Source organism: Coregonus lavaretus (assembly GCF_964263955.1).
Source record: "Coregonus lavaretus genome assembly, contig: SUPER_35_unloc_3, whole genome shotgun sequence".
Taxonomy (NCBI): Eukaryota; Metazoa; Chordata; class Actinopteri; order Salmoniformes; family Salmonidae; genus Coregonus; species Coregonus lavaretus.
Window position 1 is genome coordinate 303,027 of NW_028167179.1, and position 22,745 is coordinate 325,771.

Consider the following 22,745-nt stretch of genomic DNA (forward strand, 5'->3'; position numbering starts at 1 on the left):
GATGTCATGTCTTTAGAAGCTTCTGATAGGCTAATTGACATAATTTGAGTCAATTGGAGGTGTACCTGTGGATATATTTCAAGACCTACCTTCAAACTCAGTGCCTCTTTGCTTGACATCATGGGAAAATAGAAAGAAATCAGCCAAGACCTCAGAAAAAAAATGGTAGACCTCCACAAGTCTGGTTCATCCTTGGGAGCAATTTCCAAACGCCTGAAGGTACCACGTTCATCTGTACAAACAATAGTACGCAAGTATAAACACCATGGGACCACACAGCCGTCATACCGCTCAGGAAGGAGACCCGTTCTGTCTCCTAGAGATGAATGTACTTTAGTGCGAAAAGTGCAAATCAATCCCAGAACAACAGCAAAGGACCTTGTGAAGATGCTGGAGGAAACAGGTACAAAAGTATCTATATCCACAGTAAAAGGAGTCCTATATCGACATAACCTGAAAGGCCGCTCAGCAAGGAAGAAGCCACTGCTCCAAAACCACCATAAAAAAGCCAGACTATGGTTTGCAACTGCACATGGGGACATAGATCATACTTTTTGGAGAAATGTCCTCTGGTCTGATGAAACAGAAATAGAACTGTTTGGCCATAATGACCATCGTTATGTTTGGAGGAAAAAGGGGTAGGCTTGCAAGCCGAAGAACACAATCCCAACCGTGAAGCACGGGGGTGGCAGCATCATGCTGTGGGGGTGCTTTGCTGCAGGAGGGACTGATGCACTTCACAAAATAGATGGCATCATGAGGAAGGAAAATGATGTGGATATATTGAAGCATCATCTCAAGACATCAGTCAGGAAGTTAAAGCTTGGTCGCAAATGGGTCTTCCAAATGGACAATGACCCCAAGCATACTTCCAAAGTTGTGGCAAAATGGCTTAAGGACAACAAAGTCAAGGTATTGGAGTGGCCATCACAAAGCCCTGACCTCATTCCTATAGACAATTTGTGGGCAGAACTGAAAAAGCGTGTGCGAGCAAGGAGGCCTACAAACCTGACTCAGTTACACCAGCTCTGTCAGGAGGAATGGGCCAAAATTCACCCAACTTATTGTGGGAAGCTTGTGGAAGGCTACCCGAAACATTAAACAATTTAAAGGAAATGCTACCAAATACTAATTGAGTGTATGTAAACTTCTAACCCACTGGGAATGTGATGAAATAAATAAAAGCTGAAATAAATCATTCTCTGTACTATTATTCTGACATTTCACATTCTTAAAATAAAGTGGTGATTCTAACTGACCTAAGACAGGGAATTATTACTAGGATTAAATGTCAGGAATTGTGAAAAACTGAGTTTAAATGTATTTGGCTAAGGTGTATGTAAACTTCCGACTTCAACTGTATACTGAGATCATGTGACACTTTGAATGCACACAGGTGGACTTTATTTAACTATTTATGTGACTTCTGAAGGTAATTGGTTGCACCAGATCTTATTTAGGGGCTTCATAGCAAAGGGGGTGAATATAATTTATATGCACGCACCACTTTTCCGTTATGTATTTTTTAGAATGTTTTGAAACAAGTAATTTCTTTCATTTCACTTCACCTATTTGGACTATTTTGTGTATGCCCATTACATGAAATCCAAATAAAAATCCATTTAAATTATAGGTTGTAATGCAACAAAATAGGAAAAACGCCAAGGGGGATGAATACTTTTGCAAGACACTGTACCATGGCTAACGGCTGTATCCAGGCACTCCGCGTTGCGTCATGCTTAAGAACAGCCCTTAGCTGTGGTATATTGGCCATATACCATACCCTCTCGTGCTTTATTGGTTAATCATAGCAGTCAAACTAGTTAAATCGACATCCATTGATGGAAAATGATCTGGCAAGTTTAATAAGGGCAAATTATATTTTCTCTTGCGACATATTCAAATTAGTTTATTACGTCATGTCATAGTTCACAATCATTATTATTTTGATAAACCAAATGTAGCTTCTAACGTAGTTACAAGTTACATCGATATTCCTTCTTAATTGGCTTGAAAACATTATGGAGAAAAAAAAATATTGTATAAATGTGGCAACTCCTCTCTTGCTGTGGGAAATAAAAATGGGATGATGATGTTGATGTGAGCCATGACCAGCCTTTCAAAGCATTTCACAGCTACAGATGTGGGTGCTATGGGGCGATAGTCATTTAGATAGGTTATCTTGGCGCTCTTGGGCACAGGGACTATAGTGGTCTGCTTGAAACATGTAGGTATTACAGACTGGGTCAAGAAGAGGTTGAAAATGTCAGTGAAGACACTTGCCAGCTGGACAGCGCATGCTCTGACTACGTGTCCCGGTAATCCGTCTGGCCCATGTGAATGTCAACCTGTTTAAAGGTTTTACACACGTCAGCTACGGAGAGCGTGCTCACACAGTCATCCGGAACAGCTGGTGCTCTCGCATGGTTCACTGTTGGTTGCCTTGAAGCGAACATAGAAGGCATTTAGCTCGTCTGGTAAGCTCGTGTCACTGGGCAGCTCGCGGCATTGGTTTCCCTTTGTAGTCCGTGATAGTTTGCAAGCCCTGCCACATCCATGCGGATGTTGCCTGTAATCCATGGCTTCTGGTTGGGATATGTACATATGGTCACTGTGGGGACAATATCATCAATGCACTTATGCCTGATGTGGTTACTCAATGCCATCGGATGAGTCCCAGAACAATATTCCAGTCTGTGCTAGCGAAACAGTCCTGTAGCTTAGCATCCACATCATCTGATCACTTCCGAATTTAGAGCGTCCTCGTACTTCCTGTTTGAGTTTTTGCTTGTAAGCAGGAATCAGGAGGATAGAGTTATGGTCAGATTTGCCAAATGGAGGACGAAAATGTGAGCATACCCAGATGCTCAATGGAGGGACTTAGAGTACTTTAAAAAATAAAATCTTACCCTAAGACACTTCGCATGATCACTATAATATGTCAGCTAAAGAATGGTTCCCAGATATCCCCTGTGTAAAACTCAAGCCACAGTGCTACGATTTCTCCCCATTGTGGACACTCTTATGTCTGGTAAGGTTAGTCAGGAAGGAGAAGCTCTTGTAACATAGTTTGCACTTGAAGGGCTTCTCCTTGGTGTGAACGGTCTGATGCATCTTCACATAATTCGCCTGAGCGAAGCGCTTCCCACATGTGGGGCAGGCGTACGGCTTGTCGGCATCCCCCCTAATGCTCTGCCTCCCACGCTGTGACCCAATAACACCAGAGGAAGTAGAAGCAGGAGCCACCACCCTCAGGTGGTTAGTCTTTGAGCTCCCTCCTTGACCTCTAGCCATTGTTTGGGTGTTGTTGGGATTGTGTGCTGTATTGGTAGGGTAACCATGAGGTAGCTGAGGAAGGCTAGACCCAGGTCCAGGCCCATGCCTTTTATGAACCCAGTCACTAGGCATTAGACGAGACCCGGAAAGAGAAGACAGACTTCCTGTTAGACTCCCACCAGGGGGCTCTCCCACCACTCTCTCTGAAGGCTGAAGCCCAGGGTGACTTGCTCTGTTCATCATGGATACTGTTTTGTTTGTATCATAGGAACAGGAGGGTCTACCTCTATCAGTCCCAGGCCCTGCTTCATCCCTGCACTGAGACTGTGAAGAAAAGGGTCTGGGCTGCAGACTGGATCCCTGACTGGAGCCTCTGTCTCTCTTATGACCACCAGGACTGAGGTTGTTCAGTCCACCTGTCCACTGGTTGTGTTCTGTGTAGTTGTGGTGGTGGTGGAGTCTCTGTCCCTCGCGGTTCGGTCCTGGATCCGACTCAGGAAGGAAGAGCGATGGCTCCTGATCCATGGTCCCGATCCGGGGCCAGGGTTTGTGACCAGCCGCTTCAGAGGTCCACTCTCTCCCACCAGTAACACTGGATATCAGCAAGTCCTCATGGACTGCAGACTGTAAACACAAATGGAAGAGAAAATCATAAAGGTTTATATAAGAAACCTTTTGCTGTACACACAGAAACATGACATGATATTCTAAAATATTAACCACAGTCAATGGGGGTATGGGGGATATAATCGGGTTGGGTTGGGGGGGATATGGGGGATATAACTGGGTTGGGTTGGTGGATATAACCGGGTTGGGTTGGGGGATACTTTGGAAAAGGTTCAACATTACATGAAAACACTTTTCATCAGTGAAGCATTTTTACAGACACCATCACACCAACCATCACCATATCATCTACTCTGCCTCATCATACTCATTTTTTCCTCAGTTCACCTCATCCAGTTCCCTACTACATCCAAAACCAACAGAATTAACTACGAACTAACTAACTAGTATTACATTACATATCACTATACTCAGGATACACTATACTGGTGTATCCTGAGGTATCTCCTCTCTGAGAACCTCTTCCAGCAGTATGTACAGGCGAATGGCCTCACTCCCATGTGGACCATCAGGTGCATCTTCATGTGGGATGAGTCGGAGAAACAGGCCCAGTCGAGGTGGCAGCCAAACAATTTCTCCCCCGGGTGCATCCTCTGGTGGATCTACACCTGTTTGGGGAAACTGAAGGCTTTCCCACAGAACGAAACACGGGAAGCACTTCTCTTCGCCACCGGATCTGCTGATAGCGTCACTACTACTGTCATTTGTGAATGGGCTTGTGTAGCCACTTAGTGTTGAGGCACTGGCATTGTCTGAGGTCTGGTTTAACATAAGGAGATTGTGAGGAGGACGAAGGCCAGGGAGTGTCTGTGTTGTCGTAGGGTCCATGTTCCAGTTGATAGATCCTATAGAAGGCAGGCTGAAGGCAGCACCTGTTAGGGGATTAACCTGAGGCGCCATCAGTCTCTCTGAATCACAACTATAGGAGCAGGATGGAGCATTGCTAGTCTGTGTCTGTTCTCTCCCGCCACATATGGACACCTCCCTGTCTCCGCAGACCAAATCTACGCCTTGGCCTGGTCTCAGCCAGTTTGCTGTCATGGAGACTAAGATCGGATGTTGTTTTGTGTTTGACTGTCTGTTTCTGTTTGTGGTTAACAGTATTGTACTGCAGCGCAGAGTTGAGGATGCTGTCCCATCCACTGACCTCCACTATGTCGCCTCTGGTTCTGCCCTGCTCAGTGATGTTGTCCCCTGGGCCCTTGGTTGCACCCGTCTGGGTCTGGGAATCCAAGATGGCCGCCCAGTCTCCTCTGTTTGCCTCCAGCCAACCACCTGCAGGAAGACGTTACAAAATAGACTTTACAAACATGGCAGAGAAGTTTTCTGAGTCAATTACCTGGTCAAGTTCATACATTATAATGTGTGTTTTGGTATGTAAACATAAGTTGTATTGATTACATTTTATCAATGAAGAAAATTAAGAATGAATAATAGCCAGGCGCATCACTATTCCCATTGTAGATCTATTACTGTATTACATTTTAGTCATTTAGCAGACGCTCTTATCCAGAGCGACTTACAGTTAGTGAGTGCATACATTTTCATACTGGCCCCCCGTGGGAATCGAACCCACAACCCTGGCATTGCAAGCGCCATGCTCTACCAACTGAGCTACACAGGGTTGTATGTAGGCTATATGTATTTCTCCCTTACCTTGCTCCCCCATCTTTAGTCCACTCAGCAGGTCAATGCTCTCTAGTCCGTCCTTTATTGTCTCTTCTTTGACCAGCAGCAGATCAGGCTTCCCATCCTCCATGTCTACTGACTGTAAGAGATACAGAGTGAGAGGATGTTGGATCAAGAAATATCATATGAGCACCCTGCTATGGAGCATCTTCTGATTGGGCAAAGAAGGATTGCTATTAGTACTATGCAAACATGTTAGTTAATTTGATACTATGGGAGTTTCATCTGGGTGGACTGAGCCCTGCAAACACTGTTCACCCCGTTCCCATCCCAGCCCTTGCATCCAGCGACTTGAAGGAGATCTGTCGAATTCTCAGTCTGCTCTGCTCTCACGTGGTTGGCCAGGGACCTGGTAAAGTCTCAGCTTACTCAACAAATTGCTGCAGATTACCCTATGCCTGTTAGCTCTTATGTGAATGAGCTGAATACCCCCTCTGACTTTAAATCTCGTAGGGGGCTAATGCACCTAAATGTGCGTAGTATGATTTTAAAAATGGACACAATTGACATTTGGGTTCAGAACTAGTATCCTGACATTCTGGTTCTCTCGGAAACATGGTTAAATGGTTCTGTCTCTGATAAAGACATTGAAGTAAATTATTATAATGTATTTAGATGTGACAGATTACAGAAAGGGGGAGGAGTGGCCATATACAGTGCCTTCAGAAAGTATTATTTTTCCACATTTTGTTGCGTTTCAGCCTGCATTCAAAATGGAGTAAATAGATTTTTTTTCTCACAATACCCCATAATGACAAAGTGAAAACATGTTTTTAGAAATGTTTGCAAATGTATTGAAAATAAAATACAGAAATATCTACTTGACATAAGTATTCCCACCCGAGTCAATATTTTGTAGAAGCACCTTTGGCAGCGATTACAGCTCTGAATCTTTCTGGTTAAGTCTCTAAGAGCTTTCCACACCTGGATTGTGCAACATTTGCCCATTATTCTTTTCAAAATTCTACAAGCTCTGTCAAATTGGTTGTTGATCATTGTTAGACAATCATTTTCAGGGATTGACATATATTTTCAAGTAGATTGGTCAAAACTGTAACTTGGCCACTCAGGAACATTCACTGTCTTCTTGTTAAGCAACTCCAGTGTAGATTTGGCCTTGTGTTTCAGGTTATTGTCCTGCTGAAAGGTGAATTAATCTCCCAGTGTCTGGTGGAAAGCAGACTGAACAAGGTTTTCTTCTAGGATTTTAGCTTCATTCTGTTTTATTTTTATCCTGATAAAATCCCCAGTCCGTGCCAATTACAAGCATACCCATAACATGATGCTGCCACCACTATGCTTGAAAATATGAAGAGTGGTACTCAGTAATGTGTCGTATTGGATTTGCCCCAAACATAACAATTTGTATTCAGGACAAAAACTGAATTGCTTTGCCACATTTTTCTAATTTCTAAAAACCTGTTTTTGCTTCGTCATTATGGGGAATTGTGTGTAGATTGATGAGGGGAAAAAACAATTTAATCAGTTTTAGAATAAGGCTATAACGTAACAAAATGTGCAAAAAGTCAAGGGGTCTGAATACTTTCACGAATGCGTTGAGTTTAATCTGACTCAATTTATCTCAAAACCCACACAGCTAAATGTCTTACTAATAACCCCCATAAATATTTGTCTAGTGGAGTATTTGCATATGATCTCAGTGATAATTGTCCCATTGTATGTATTAGAGATACCAAACAGCAAAAATACTCACCCTTGTTTAATTAAAAATATACATTTTTAAAAATTCTCTCCTCAAGGGTTTTTACATGACATGCTCTACTCTGATTTAGCCACTGTCTCCTGTATTCCTGACCCTGAGTTGGCTCTAGAAAATGTATACTCCATATTTATTCCTCTGGCAGATAAACACGGCCCTTTTAAACAATTCAGAGTCAAAGATAGATCTAACCACTGGTTTTCTTCGCAGCTATCTGAGCTCCTTCACCTCTGAAGGTAAACAATGTACTTACATTCAGTAATCTTGCTCTGATTTGTCATCCTAAGGGTCCCAGAGGTAAAATGTAGCATAGTTTTGTTTGATAAAATCAATTTTTATATTCAAATGTAGGAACTGGGTTTGAACCCCGGCCATCATAGACTGTTCTCTCTGCTACCGCACGGCAAGCGGTACCGGAGTGCCAAGTCTAGGTCCAAAAGACTTCTCAACAGCTTCTACCCCCAAGCCATAAGACTCCTGAACAGCTAATCATGGCTACCCGGACTATTTGCACTGCCCCCCCACCCCATCCTTTTTACGCTGCTGCTACTCTGTTAAGTATTTATGCATAGTCACTTTAACTCTACCCACATGTACATATTACCTCAACTACCTCAACTAGCCGGTGTCCCCGCACATTGACTCTGCAACGGTACCCCCCTGTATATATAGCCTCCCTACTGTCACTTTATTTTACTTCTGCTCTTTTTTTCTCAACACTTTTTTTTTGTTGTTGTTTTATTCTTACTTTTTTTGTTTAAAATAAATGCACTGTTGGTTAAGGGCTGTAAGTAAGCATTTCACTGTAATGTCTGCACCTGTTGTATTCTGCGCATGTGACCAATAAAATTTGATTTGATTTGATTTGATCTAGATGTGTGAAAGTTAGTGCATAAGCTAATGATCCATCATGTATGACATTCCTGGGAGTGTGTCAACTTACATTTTGTATTACCATATCATTTTTGTATGTTCTCTATAGTTATGTACTTGAAAATTTATCAATTGACCAATTCGGCACATTTGGGCAGACATGATAATAGTCCAGTATTGCAACGCTTCACCGGATCAATCTGAAACTTTGCACACACACTGCTGCCACCTAGTGGCCAAAATCGAAATTGCGCCTAAACTGCAATATTATATTGTGGCCTTTCTCCTACATTTCAAAGATGATGGAACAAGAAAAGAAACTCATGTTTTTTTGTTTGTATTATCTTTTACCAGATCTAATGTGTTATATTCTCCTACATTAATTTCACATTTCCACAAACTTCAAAGTGTTTCCTTACAAATGGTATCAAGAATATACATATCCTTGCTTCAGGTCCTGAGCTACAGGCAGTTAGATTTGGGTATGTCATTTTAGGGAAAGTTGAAAAAAAGTGTCCGATCCTTAAGAAGTTAAAGGGACATATTCATAATCTCCAGCACCACCATCAACATCAACATACACTACATGACCAAAAGTATGTGGACACCTGCTCGTCGAACATCTAATTCCAAAATCATGGGCATTAATATGGAGTTGGTCCCCCTTTGCTGCTATAACAGCCTCCACTCTTCTGGAAAGGCTTTCCACTAGATGTTGGAACATTGCTGCGGGGACTTGCTTCCATTCAGCTACAAGAGCATTAGTGAGGTCGGGCACTGATGTTGGGCGATTAGGCCTGGCTCGTAGTCGGCATTCCAATTCATCCCAAAGATGTTCGATGGGGTTGAGATCAGGGCTCTGTGCAGGCCAGTCAAGTTCTTCCACACCGATCTCAACAAAACCCTTTCTGTATGGACCTCTCTTTGTGCATGGGGGCATTGTCATGCTAAAACAGGAAAGGGCCTTCCCCAAACTGTTGCTACATAGTTGGAAGCACAGAATCGTCTAGAATGTAATTGTATGCTGTAGGATTAAGATTTCCCTTCACTGGTACTAAGGGGCCTAGCCCGAACCATGAAAAACAGCCCCAGACCATTATTCTTCTTCCGCCAAACTTTACCATTGGTACTATGCATTGGGGCAGATAGCGTTCTCCTGGCATCTGCAAAACCCAGAGTCGTCCGTCAGACTGCCAGATGGTGAAGTGTGATTCATCACGCCAGAGAACACATTTCCACTGCTCCAGAATGCAATGGCGGGAAGTTTTACACCACTCCAGCCGACGCTTGGCATTGCCATGGTGATCTTAGGCTTGTGTGCGGCTGCTCGGTCATGAAGCTCCCGACGAACAATTATTGTGCTGACGTTGCTTCCAGAGGCAGTTAGGAAGTCGGTAGTGAGTGTTGCAACCGAGGACTGACACGTTATGCGCTTCAGCATTCGGCGGTCACGTTCTGTGAGCTTGTGTGGCCTACCACTTCTAGTCTGAGTACTGAATACTGCCAAATTCTCTAAAACGACGTTGGAGGCGGCTTATGGTCAAAAAATTAACATGAAATTCTCTGGCAACAGCTCTGTTGAACATTCCTGCAGTCAGCATGCCAATTGTAAGCTCTCTCAAAACTTGAGACATCTGTGGCATTGTGTTGTTTGACAAAACTACACATTTTAGAGTGGTTCCCAACACAAGTTGTACCTGTGTAATGATCATGCTGTTTAATCAGCTTCTTGATATGCCAGACCTGTCAGGTGGATGGATTATCTTGGCAAAGGAGAAATTCTCACTAACAGGGATGTAAACAAATTTGTGCACAACATTTGAGAGAAATAAGCTTTTGTGCATATGGAACATTTCTGGGATCTTTTATTTCAGCTCATGAAAAATGGGACCAACACTTTACATGTTCGTTTATATTTTAGTTCAGTATAACTGGTTTAAAAATTTATTGGCAGATAGAATTCAATGTGTATCTACTGATGGTGTTAAATCCTGTTTTCTGGACATAACAAAAGGTATCCCGCAGGGGTCAATTCTGGGTCCTGTACCTTTTACTGTTTACATTAACAATATTGTTGCAGTTTACAAAATAATTGTAACCTGCACTTGCATGCCGATGATACTGTTGTGTATGCTATTACCCCCACGATTCACCAGGCTTTATCTGATCTACAGTCTGCCTTCATCGTATTACAGAAAAACTTTATTGACCTAAAATTAGTATTGAATGCAGATCAAACTAAGCATATGTTGTTCTCTAGAGCGCATAAAAATAACTCTGATGATTTAAGCATATGTACTTTGGATGGTGTCCATATTGAACGTGTCCCTGCTTACAAATGTCTGGGCATCTGGATAGATGAAAATCTGTCTTTTAAAAAGAATATGGATGAGTTATTTAAGCTGAGAATAAAAATAGGCTTCTTCTATAGAAATAGGTCATACCTCTCGCTAAATAGTAGACAGCAAATTATTCAGTCTATGGCGACATCATCTATATGAACGCAGCTGCCACTTCATTAAAGCCGTTAGATGCTATTATCATTATTGGCGACAGTTTTAGTACTCATCAATACATTCTCTACCAGAAAGTTGGTTGGCCCTCTTTGATGTCACGTAGGTTGATACATTGCTATATTTTCATTTATAAAGCCCCTTTACAAAAACTCCCACTGTACCTAACATTATTACTAAACTTTAGACTTATGAGTTACCACACCCGGTGTCAGGGTTGGCTAACTCAGGAAATTCATTTGGTCTCTACTAAGTTAGGTTCATCAGCTTTTAGTTTTCTTGCACATTATTTGTGGAACAATCTTCAAAATGTTCTTACATTTGATGTTTTGGTGCCTCTAGGGCAATTCAGAAGGATGATTGAGGACCTTAATCCTGATGAATGTGTTTGTATTTTATGACTGTTTTTCTTTCTAGTTGCATTTTGTATTTATATTTTGATGTGTTTATTTTCTCACATTTCTGTAATTCAGGGCTCATCTGTAAAAGAGACCTTGGTCTCAGTATGACTCCCTGATTAAATAAAGGCGAAATAAAAAACGTGTTTGTTAATTTGATTACTTGACACTAATGGTTTCATCATTAAAAGGCATGGTCCCACAGTTAAGACAAAATTAAATCCACAAAGCAAAGGTCCTCCACCTGTCTACATAGTCTTATTCATTATGATCTAACAGGCTAAACTGATCCTAGATCAGCACTCCTAGTCTGAGAGGCTTTGTGGATACAGGCCCTGACCTAATACCATTCAGACAGTAGTTCACAGTGGGCTCACCTCAGTGAGACTGTGTGTGATCCTGTGCTGCTCAGCTGGTTCCTCTGTGGGTTCAGGAGGTGGTGTAGTCTGGTTGTCCTCCACGACCATGGTCCCCTCAGTCTTCCCCAATCCCTCCTCACACCCCTCCTCCTTCACCAGCAGCACCTCTGGACCCTCCTCCTCCTGGAAGAGAGAGGTGATACAGATTAAACAGACATACACTCCATCAGATATGTACTGTACACACGCACAAACAGATAATAAACCAGGGCTGGCGCAAGAACGAATCCGTTGGACGGGCAACGTTTGGGGGCATGTTTTTTTCAAGACCTCCTATGTGGATATATGTATAAACATTTTTAATTATAATAATTAAAGTGTTCAATAAATTGTATTTGTGGAGTGGCTTTGTTACAACTATGAACCCGGTATATTTATAACAACTAAATAAAAATAAATACCCCAACAGCCAAGACACACGGTCAGCAAGATGCACGGTCAAATGATGAAAACATCAGTAGCCTAAATATCATTACAAGTGCCAAGTGTGCTTGATAATAGTGAAAATCATCACAAAAGCAATAATGGCATAATTAATATAAGTGTTGATATGACACCAGTCCAAAAGTTAATTATCAGTTGGAACATGTCCATCTCACATAGCCTAAACAACGAAAGCTGTTGAGTGTGTTGCTGAATTTGTTTTCTTGCTTGAGATGTAGGGCCTGCTCTCTCAGTGATGACATTTTGTGCTGATAATGGCCCATAGAATTCTCACCGGCTTGTTCTATTCCGAACGGTGCCCTCCTCTCTCCTGTCTCACCATTTCATTTGGTGGTGGCGCTGGAACCTGCTCAGCGTGCACAATTATGTTTTGCGCTTGGGAGTAGGTTCAGGTTGAAGCTTAGAATCAGAAGAATACTCATCAGAGATGTCATCATGATTCACTCTTCCCCCACCATCTGAGTTGGTTTCATTCAGATTTTGTAGCAACGGTAACAAGTGCATCCATTTGTCTTGGTCTTCTTGCCATTGTAAATTACGCACGCTCTCACTGTGTACTCCAAGTAGGCCAGAATAGATTGACAGAGTGAGTATATACCTTTTTTAGATTATAATTAGAATAGATCAATACAATAGAATGGCCCGCCCTGTTCTTTATTCACAATTGGTGATAGCATAATTATGCATTGTTCGCTTCCCCTTGCGCATCAACTCATCCATTCTCCCTCATCATACTTTAGCCTACTTCATTTATTTCATCTGTTATTATATGTGTGAAATTCGTTTCAGTATAGTTTAGGTTCAGCTTCGAGGCAATTATCGGGGTGATTATCAACTGGGCACGGCATCTTCAACTATCGGGAGAAGGTGGGGAGCAGGCCCTACCGTCAGGAGGAGGGGCAACGAGGAAAACCAAAATGATATGCCCTCCTAAAACGGTCTATAACACCAGTTCTGTTTGTGATATTAAGATTCTGACAAGGACAGTGTGTATTATGGACTTATTTAGGAAAAGTCAAGGACGGAGGGGGCCTGACTTTAAAAATAGCAGAGTAGACTAATGTATTTTTTAAATTCTTGAGCAGTCCAAATGACTGCTTTAGCGCTTCTATTGTGGGTTTTATAGTAATGACATGTAATTTAACTGTAAAAATGTATTTGTCTACCTTATAATGTGGCATGAACGCAACACGTCATGATGTTTTCATCCGATTGTAAATCAAATCACTTTAAAAAGTAGGTTACCTTCGCACGTTAGTCCAAAATAGCATCCGAACGACTTACATTTCTGTCTTACAATATGTAGCCCATTTGTCTGATGTGGTCAAAAAAGAGAATGTCTTGCCATACTCTTGGGCTATACATACTGAGACAGAGGGGGGCTGTTTTGGTTGCTCGGATGCTTTATCTGACAATGATGGGTCTTTCTGTCTGCGCGCGTCTCGGCCAAATAAATGATAAATATATTTGGACGGGTATGGAGATACAGTATGGCGGGCCAGGCCCCCTAAGGCCCGCCCATAATGCCGGCCCTGTAATAAACACACTTTCAACATGGAGTGTTTACCCATCCCCGCTACAGCTATAAAGCGCTGCTGGGTATATGCAGAATAGGGTGAGATCAGATGTGATGTATACTAAAGAGTCTCAATGAAAGTCTTAGAATGAAAAGTCCCATTGTGTTTATTAAACATAAACAAGTGTTAAATACACCATATGAAAACCACACATACACGTCTCTGCGTGCCTGGCAGACATCTCAGCTTGGATGTTGGCCCACCACCTCAAGCTCAACAAGACAAAGCCGCGGCTCCACGGTGTCCCCCTCCCAGAGTGCAAAGAACATCAAAGCAGTGACTCGCTCCTGCAGGTTCATGCTCTACAACAGGGGTGTTGAGTGTGACACGTGCTCTATAACATCCATAGAGTACGACCCTTCCTCACACAGGAAGCGGCGCAGGTCCTAATCCCTGCGCTTGTCACCTCCCATCTAGACTACTGCAACTCTCTGTTGGCTGGGCTCCCTGCTTGTGCCATCAAACCCCTGCAACTTATCCAGAACGCCGCAGCCCGCCGTGTGTTCAACCTTCCCAAGTTCTCACCCCACACCTCCGCACACTCCACTGGCTTCCAGTCAAAGCTTGCATCCACTAGCAGACCATGGCGCTTGCCTACGGAGCAGCAAGGGGAATTGGCCCTCCATACCTTCCGGCTATAATCAAACCCTACACCCCAACCTGAGCATCCGTTCTGCCTCCTCTGGTCTCTTGGCCGTCCCACCCCTACGGGAGGTCAGCTCCCGCTCAGCCCAGGCAATGCTCTTCTCTGTCCTGGCACCCGATTGGTGGAACCAGCTTCCCCCTGAAGCTAGGACAGCATAGTCCCTGCCCATCTTCTGAAAATGTCTGAAAGCCTACCTCTTGAAATATAATCTTAAATGGAGGTAATGAAACAGGCATTTGTGAACAACATATACCCTACACGGTACAAACACAATATGTAACAGCCTTTTTAGGCTTATATATGCGTTATATATCACACAATGCCTGGATGCAATATTCTACCCAGGAATATTCAACACTGAAATATGTTACTCTTGTTATACCAAATGCATCTGTGGATCTTTTCTGCTGACAACAATGAAAATCAGAAGCTATCGAGTGGAATGGTTTTTCTGCTGGTGTATCTTGAGGTAGCTCCTCTCTGAGAACCTCTTCCCACAGTGCGTACAAGCGAACGGCCTCTCTTCCGTGTGGACCTTCAGGTGCATCTTCAGGTTGCCAGCCTGGGCGAAGCGCATATGACACCGGGGGCAGCTGTAGGGTTTCTCCCCTGTGTGGACCCTCTGGTGCCTCTTCAGGTGGCAAGCCTGGGTGAAGCACATCTGACACTGGGTACAGCTGAAAGGTTTCTCCCCTGTGTGGACCCTCTGGTGCCTCTTCAGGTTGCCAGCCTCGGCGAAGCGCATGTGACACTGGGTACAGCTGAAGGGTTTTATCCCTGTGTGGACCCTCTGGTGGATCTCCACCTTCTGGGGGCAGCTGAAGCCTTTGTTACAGAACATGCAGAGGAACCGTTTCTCTTTGCTATTGCCGGATGTTAGTCCCCCTCCCTGCACCTTGGCCCTTTGGTCCTCTGAGTTCAATACCTGATCGAAAAGGATGCAGCCATGTGAATTGGAAGGCCCCATCGACGTGGACACAGGTTCACGATCCCTGAGCATGTGCAAAGGGGAGTGGGTCACAACGTTTGGATTTGTCTCTAATCTTTCTCTGTAATCTAAGAAATATCTGCCCTGTGAGTGTCCATCTCCTAGGTGACTATCTGTATTCCTTGTGGGAGGAGCGTCACCCTCCACTTTCACAGTCAATTCATCTACCACTATATCCTCCACTTTCTTATCTAGGCACCCTTCAGAGTATACACTACTACTGTACCGGTTCCAGTCCCCTCTAGACAGATCAGTTTGTGTCTTTAAACCCAAGGGCATGTTGCCAGGGTCCATCTCTGTAGTGTAAGAACAAGACAGATCATTGCCAGTCTCTAACGCGTCACCTGAGTCCCGATGGAAATGAACCGTCCTCGGGCTTGGGATACCGTGAAGCAAATACTCTGAGACAGGAGCAGGAGGACAGCCCAGTGGTCCCAACTCCAGTCTCTCTTGGTCTGATCTGTGGTCAGGTCCTGTGTGTAAGAGCCTGTGTGTTACAGTTAAATTCTCGCTGTCTGTCTCTGACTTGAGGACGGCGTTCAGCGTTCCACTGACCTCCGTGTTGCTGCGTCGGGTCCTGGGCTGGGGCTGGGCGGCGGGGTCCTCCGTGGCTAAAGGGGACGCCACTCCAGCCACTGTGCCAGTCTGGATGTCTCTGGTGTGTTGTGGTTCATCTCCTTCGGTCCTCTCCTGCTTGACCAGAGACGATCCTCCAGGACCTGCAGCCTCTGCATCTGCAGACTGACACAAGAAGAGAAGAGGTTATTGTCGGTACATGAGTTGAATTAGATAATGTCGTAGGGAAGTCTCACAAGCTCCCCTATGGCAGATAAATTAGGATGTACATGTAAGCAAGTGAATAGCTGAGGGGAGCCTTTCTGAAATAAACGGGCCACATTTTATGTACTGTAATGTTTTATGCAACACTATGACACTAACCTCTATCACGATAACATGCTGGGTTGAGGTTCCATTCCCTTCATCTATAGCTATAGGTTGGTCATCTCTCCACGCATTGGGTCCCACTGGCTTCACAAAGCTCCTGTGGCCTCCAGTGAGATGTCCTTCACCTATGAGAGTGATTGTGGGAAAAGGAGTGGTTAAGTTAGCTACTGTCAATGCTCAACACAATATTTACACTATTGACACTGTCTACAATTGGCAAGGATGTAAGGTAACACTTATAACACTATTCATAACTTTTTGATATACTATTTATTGATTGATTATATTCCATGCAATAAATACAAAATGTTTAGTATAACAATAGGAAATTCAAGAATTTGGTTAGAATATTATATTGTGTCTTTGTGCAAGAAGAATTTGCTCTTAATTGATCTGCCAGGTAAAATAAAGATACAAGAAAAACGTTTTTGCAAGATAGCTAAGTAATCAGGGGAAGTTGCATACTATCCCAAAATTGACCAAGACCCAATTCTGGGTAACACATCTGAACACATGCGCAGAGGCGAACGGGGCGACAGGCTAAATGTACCTCTTGCCATTCCTCTGTATCGGTCGAGGATCTTGACACTACTGGGACGACTTGCGAGGACGCGCTCTCGAATGGTCCTCTCTGCGCGCTCCCGTGACACCTTCAGTTCGAGTAGCTGTAGTTTCCTCCGCAATCCCCTGTTTTCTTTCTGGCTTTGAGAAATTTCCAAACGAAACACTGCATAGTCGTCGTCTACGAGTTTACAGATCTCTGCCACGGCTGCATTCGCTAGCACCTCCATGATGGAGGCTATTTGAGTGTGAAAAACCATACAGTTAGCCATTGTTAGCTAACGTTTGCAGCTAGCTAGCGTTAACTAGATAACATCTATCAAGTCCTGTCTCCAACGCGAATTAAAGACCTGAGGTAAGACCTGAGGTAAGTATGTGACACTGTGCAGTTAAATGGGTCATATTTTAAGGTTCCAGTGGGTTAATAAACGTCCAAATAACAACAATAAAAACATGAATGTGGAAATGGTTCTTGGTCACTGTTCACTTCCGTTTACACAGAAGAGAAAGGATCTTATTTGTTGGCGTCATAGCTCAAAGGGTGTGCTTAAATGAAAAGCGTATGCGCGCTGTTCTTTGAATTACGGTACTGTACACATCCAATCTCCTATGATCAGTATCTTTCAAGGTCAAAGCAGACTTGTTTACAATGAGCAGTGTGTTAGAATAGAAAATAAAAAATAGAATAGAATAGAAAATAATACATAACTTTATTCCATCGACTCAGTAAGGTAAATATTCAACTGTCCTAGCATAGGTTTACTGTTTACTTCTTCTTCCTGTGAGTTTCCGGCATGCATACTTGGCGCTGTGTTGCGTATTGCTGTCTTTTACAGGTCGGAGTGTGAATTGCACATTATGTCACAGAAAAGAAGGGTGAAAATTTATCTCACCACTATCTAACCCTACACATATACAAAAATAGACCAATACTTTAGCCCTACCAGATCCTAATCCAGGCCAACAGCTGCTGCCACTACCACATCTATTTTCTGGGATTTATGCTCCATCAGTGCAGACAATTAATAACCATAGCAATAAATCCTACCTTACTAAAACTCATCCTCTCTGGATCGCTCTCTTCAGGCCTACTCACTGGGGGGCTCCAGTCAAATCACTCTCCCTTGGGTTATCCTCTACTCTCTTCACTGCCTCAGCATAGGAAACTTTCTGCCCCACTCAAACTCGTTTCTCTCTCACAGAGCACTTCCTATCACCAGCTGCATGGGTGCCTCTACCCCATTCATAGACGCTAACTACCTTTATCACCTATTGATGATAGAACCGATGTTTACTCTAAACGTGAACACGTATCGCTTGCGGTACGGTTTTGGAAACATAAGGAACGTAAGTTTCATGTCAGCCAAAAATATATGTTCACACACGTCCATATCTCCATGTTACAGCATGTGTTTACGGAAGACAGAGGGACCATCTGTGCTAATTAGCTATCTAGCATGTGTGTTACAGAAGAAGGCTGCCAGGAACTTGTAACTGAAAAATACTGTCGGCTGCAACTGTGATAAATCCAGTTAACACAGTGTGTATATTTAGCATTTGTGAATTTATTTTGATGTGATATGAAAGTAATGGGCTTTGTTTCTAGAACCGCATCGCAATTGAGAATCGATTAAGACTTTTTAAGAGTACATCTTGGGCGCCCCCACAGTTGACACAGTGCTTTCTCTATCCTAGTCACTAAATTATGTAGACAACGCCACGCACATTTACATGTTCCTTGTCTGTCACAAATGTTGAATGAAATTATATTTAAACTTGCTCTGCTGGTGGTCCACAGGAAAGTATTATTAAACCAACTTCAAAACGCGGATCTATGTGTGTGGCAATCAACATGTTTTGCTCATGACCGGAGAGCAAAGCACGACACGGGTCAATCCCCGAGGGGTGTGACGCGGAGCACCCGGTACCTCAAAAATCTAAAAAATTCCACTTCTCGAAACTTTGACAGGTGTAACAGTTCTGTTAGTCATTTACCCAGCTTGAAACAACGTATGGGTCAGCCAAAAAGCAGGGATCCAAAACCAGTCCAAAATCATCTCTGGTAGGATTCTCAGGGAAAACGTTGAAGTTTCTACCACACCTGTCGTCGCAAGTACTTTATCCTGGTCAGGCTCATTTCCAAACTCCATGTCACTCCCTCCATGGTTACTTGTTGTAACAGGAGACAGGATCTCACACTCAGTAGTTGATGTGTACTCTTTAACACCATTACTAGGTATACAGTGCATTCGGAAAGTATTCAGATCCCTTGACTTTTTCCACATTTTGTTACTTTACAGCCATATTCTAAAATGGATTTAAAAAAGATATCAATCTACACAATACTCCATAATGACAAAGCAAAAACAGGTTTTTAGAAATGTTTGCTAATTTATATTTTAAAAAATTGAAATATTACATTTGCATAAGTATTCAGACCCTTTACTCAGTACTTTGTTGAAGCACCTTTGGCAGCGATTTGGCAGTGATTACAGCCTCGAGTCTTTTAGGGTATGACGCTACAAGCTTGAAGAGTTTCTCCCATTCTTCTCTGCAGATCCTCTCAAGCTCTGTCAGGTTGGATGGGGAGTGTCACTGCACAGCTATTTTCAGGTCTCTCCAGAGATGTTCAATCGGGTTCAAATCCGGGCTCTGGCTGGGCCACTCAAGGACATTCAGAGACTTGTCCCGAAGCCACTCCTGCGTTGTCTTGGCTGTGTGCTTAAGGTTGTTGTCCTGTTGGAAGGTAAACCTTCTCCCCAGTCTGAGGTCCTGAGCGCTCTGGAGTAGGTTTTCATCAAGGATCTCTTTGTACTTTACTCAGTTCATCTTTCCCTCGATCCTGACTAGTCTCCCAGTCCCTGCCGCAGAAAAACATCCCCACAGCATGATGCTGCCACCACCATGCTTCACCGTAGGGATGGTGCCAGGTTTCCTTCAGACTTGACGCTTGGCATTCAGGCCAAATTTCCATTTAAGAACGATGGAGGCCTTCTTGGGGGACCTTCAATGCTGCAGACATTTTTTGGTACCCTTCTCCAGATTTGTGCCTCGACACAATCCTGTCTTGGAGCTCTACGGACAATTCCCTCGACCTCATGGCTTGGTTTTTGCTCTGACATGCACTGTCAACTGTGGGACCTTATATAGCCAGTTGTGTGCCTTTGCAAATCATGTCCAATCAATTGAAATTACCACAGTTGGACTGCAATCAAGTTGTAGAAACATCTCAAGGATGATCAATGGAAACAGGATGCACCTGAGCTCAATTTCGAGTCTCATAGCAATGGATCTGAATACTTATGTGATTTATTTTTTGTATACATTTGCAAAAAAAATTAACCTGTTTTTGCTTTGTCATTATGGGTAGATTGAGGAAACATTTTCATTTAATCCATTTTAGAATAAGGCTGTAATGTAACAAAATGTGGGAAAAGTCAAGGGGTCTTAATACTTTCCGAATGCACTCAGAACAAACAAACACGGAGGTTTGAGCCTTTCTTCCCATTCTTCCGGGTCTGTGTCATGACTCAGAGAGATCTAGACAAATCAAGACACCCGTTTACACTGAAGAGAAAGGATCTTATTGGTTGGCGCCATAGAAACAAGCCTGTTTCAAATGACATGTTAACAAAGGGTTAATGAGGGTACGTGGTTAATTACCCTCCCAAACAGAAATTAAAAGTGTCCCGTGTTCAATGTCTCTATATACTATACATGGGACAGCAGAGTTGACTGTGTGTGTGTGTATGTGAGTGTGTGTGTTTGCAAGTATGGGTGTGAGTGTATATGTGAGTGCAGTGTTTGTTTGTGTGAGGTGTGTGTGTGCGAGAGCTTGTGTGTGTGTTTTGTGGGAGTATGTGTGCAAAAAAAGTCTCTAAGGTGCAGGACAGAGTACTGGACAGGCAGACAGCTAGTGATGGCTGTTCACCAGTCTGATGGTCTGGTGTTAGAAGCTGTCTAGGAGCCTGTTGGTTCCGGCACTCTGATGCTCCTGTACCGTTTGCCAGACAGTAGCAGAGTGAACAGTCCGTGACTCGGGTGGCTGAGGTCCCCAATGATCTTCTTGGTATTCCTTCGACACCGAGTGGTGTAAATGACCTGGAGGACAGGCAGCGTGCCCCCGATAGTGTGTTGGGCTGACCTCACCACCCTCTGAAGGGTGCAGTTACCGTACCAGGTGGTGAGGTTGCGCCTTCTTCACTACGGTGTCAATGTGATGTGATCATGTTAGGTCCTCGGTGATGTGCACTCCGAGGAACTTGAAGCTTTTGACCCTCCCCACTGTGGCACCGCTGATATGGATAAGGGCGTGCTCTCTCTTCTGTCTCCTGTAGTCCACAATCAGTTCCTTGGTTTTGTTGACTGTTGAGAGAGAGGTTATGGTCCTGGCACCATTCCGCCAGGGCTCCAACCTCCTCCCTGTAGGCTGTCTCATCATTGTTGGTAATCAGGCCTATCACTGTCACGTCGTCAGCAAACTTGATGATCGAGTAGGAGTTGTGCGTGGGTGAACAGGGAGTACAGCAGGGGGCTGAGCACACATCCCTGGGGGGCCCCAGTGTTAAGGGTCAGTGTGGTTGAGGGGTTGTTGCCTATCCTCACTACTTGGGGTCAGCCCATCAGGAAGTCCAGCACACAGTTGTACAGGGATGAGTTCAGACCCAGGGCCCTGAGCTTAGTGACGAGCTTGGAGGGCACTATGATGTTGAATGCTGAGCTGTAGTCAATGAACAGCATTCTCACATAGGTATTCCTCTTGTCCAAGTGGGATAGGGCGGTGTGTACTGCGATGGTGATTGCGTCGTCCGTGGATCTATTGGGGCGGTATGCAAATTATAGTGGGTCCAGGGTGTCGGGTAAGGTGGAGGTGATATCGTCCTTGGCTAGCCTCTCAAACAACTTCATAGTGACAGAAGTGAGTGTTACGGGGCGATAGTCATTTAGTTCAGTTACCTTAGCTTGCTTCGGTACAGGAACAATGGTGGAGATCTTGAAGCATGTGGGGACAGTGGGCAAAAAAGGTGTTTAGCCTGTCTGGAAGTGACCACTACGCAGCTGGTTATCCCTTTATAATCCGTGATTGTCTGAAGTCCCTGCCAAATGCGTCTCGTGTCTGAACCATTGAATTATGACCTCTTTGTCCCTGTACTGACTTTTTGCCTCTGATTGCCTAACAGAGGTCGTAGCTGGTGTGTTTTGTACTTGTCAATGTTCCCGGTCACCTTACAGTGGTTGAATGCGGTGGTTCGAGATTTCAGTTTTGTGCAATAAATGCCATCTATACACGTTCTTTGGTTGGGGTAAGTATTTTTGAAACTCTTTGCTGTACACACAGAACCATGACATATTTTCAAATGTTAACCACTGTCAAGCTCATATCTAACACTGTGATTCAAGTACCTAACAATATGGAGGTATTTGAGTTTATTATTTAAAAAAATGTCCATATGTGTTGATTCAAGAATGAAGTATAGTGTTTTGGTTCGACTGAGATAAGGGAAACTCAGTCCCTCCAATTATACAAAAATAACCATGTCAGTCAGCACAGAGTCGATTTTGTATTTATTTTTTAATTGTCACACTCGCATAACTTTAAAGTACAGTACTTTTATTGCACAAAATGATACGTGACAAGTAAAATAACTTTTCTCACTATGGTAACACTTGACCTTTTCTGTAAATCTGGTACCCTCACTTTGATAAAATTAATTTTAGAATACTTTGGGAAAGGTTCAACATTACATTACATATATCTTCACTACTTTATGTCAAGTAGCTGGTAGGTAGCCTAGTGGTTATGGTTGCTGGTTCGAGTCGCAGAGCCGACTAGGTGAAAAATCTGTCGATGAGACCTTGAGCAAGGCACTTAACCCTAATTGCTCCTGTAAGTCGCTCTGGATAAGAGCGTCTTCTAAATTACTAAAAATGTTTTTTTAAATGTAAGTTAACATGAATTAAGGCACTATCATTTCCTCACTATAAAACACCAGTATCAACCTAAAGGGCCAGTTACACTCTTCATCAGTAAAGCATTTTTTACAGACACCAACCATCACCATATCATTA

At 43.4% G+C, this 22,745-nt stretch overlaps 1 protein-coding gene across 1 annotated transcript; it reads right to left on the reverse strand.

The window, feature by feature from the left end:
* Positions 1–1,885: 1,885 nt before the first annotated feature.
* On the reverse strand, positions 1,886–17,175 carry LOC311110351 (uncharacterized protein). The gene is made up of 7 exons (XM_084188895.1): positions 16,666–17,175; positions 16,110–16,240; positions 15,726–15,911; positions 11,474–11,638; positions 5,560–5,671; positions 5,051–5,178; positions 1,886–3,900 (listed from the first exon to the last, which is right to left on the reverse strand). Exons 1-7 carry the CDS (start codon positions 16,946–16,948, stop codon positions 2,995–2,997), a joined length of 1,911 nt encoding a protein of 636 aa, XP_084045021.1. The 5' UTR covers positions 16,949–17,175; the 3' UTR covers positions 1,886–2,994.
* Between the last annotated feature and the right edge of the window lie 5,570 nt (positions 17,176–22,745).

Excerpts from the sequence above, each read along its gene's own strand:
- LOC311110351 (XM_084188895.1), bottom strand. The coding sequence starts at position 16,948 with ATGGCTAACTGTATGGTTTTTCACACTCAAATAGCCTCCATCATGGAG. Across the intron at positions 5,179-5,559 it reads ACTAAAGATGGGGGAGCAAG|GTGGTTGGCTGGAGGCAAAC; the intron begins GTAAGGGAGAAA and ends GTCTTCCTGCAG. Across the intron at positions 3,901-5,050 it reads CCAGAGGCGACATAGTGGAG|TCTGCAGTCCATGAGGACTT; the intron begins GTCAGTGGATGG and ends TTGTGTTTACAG.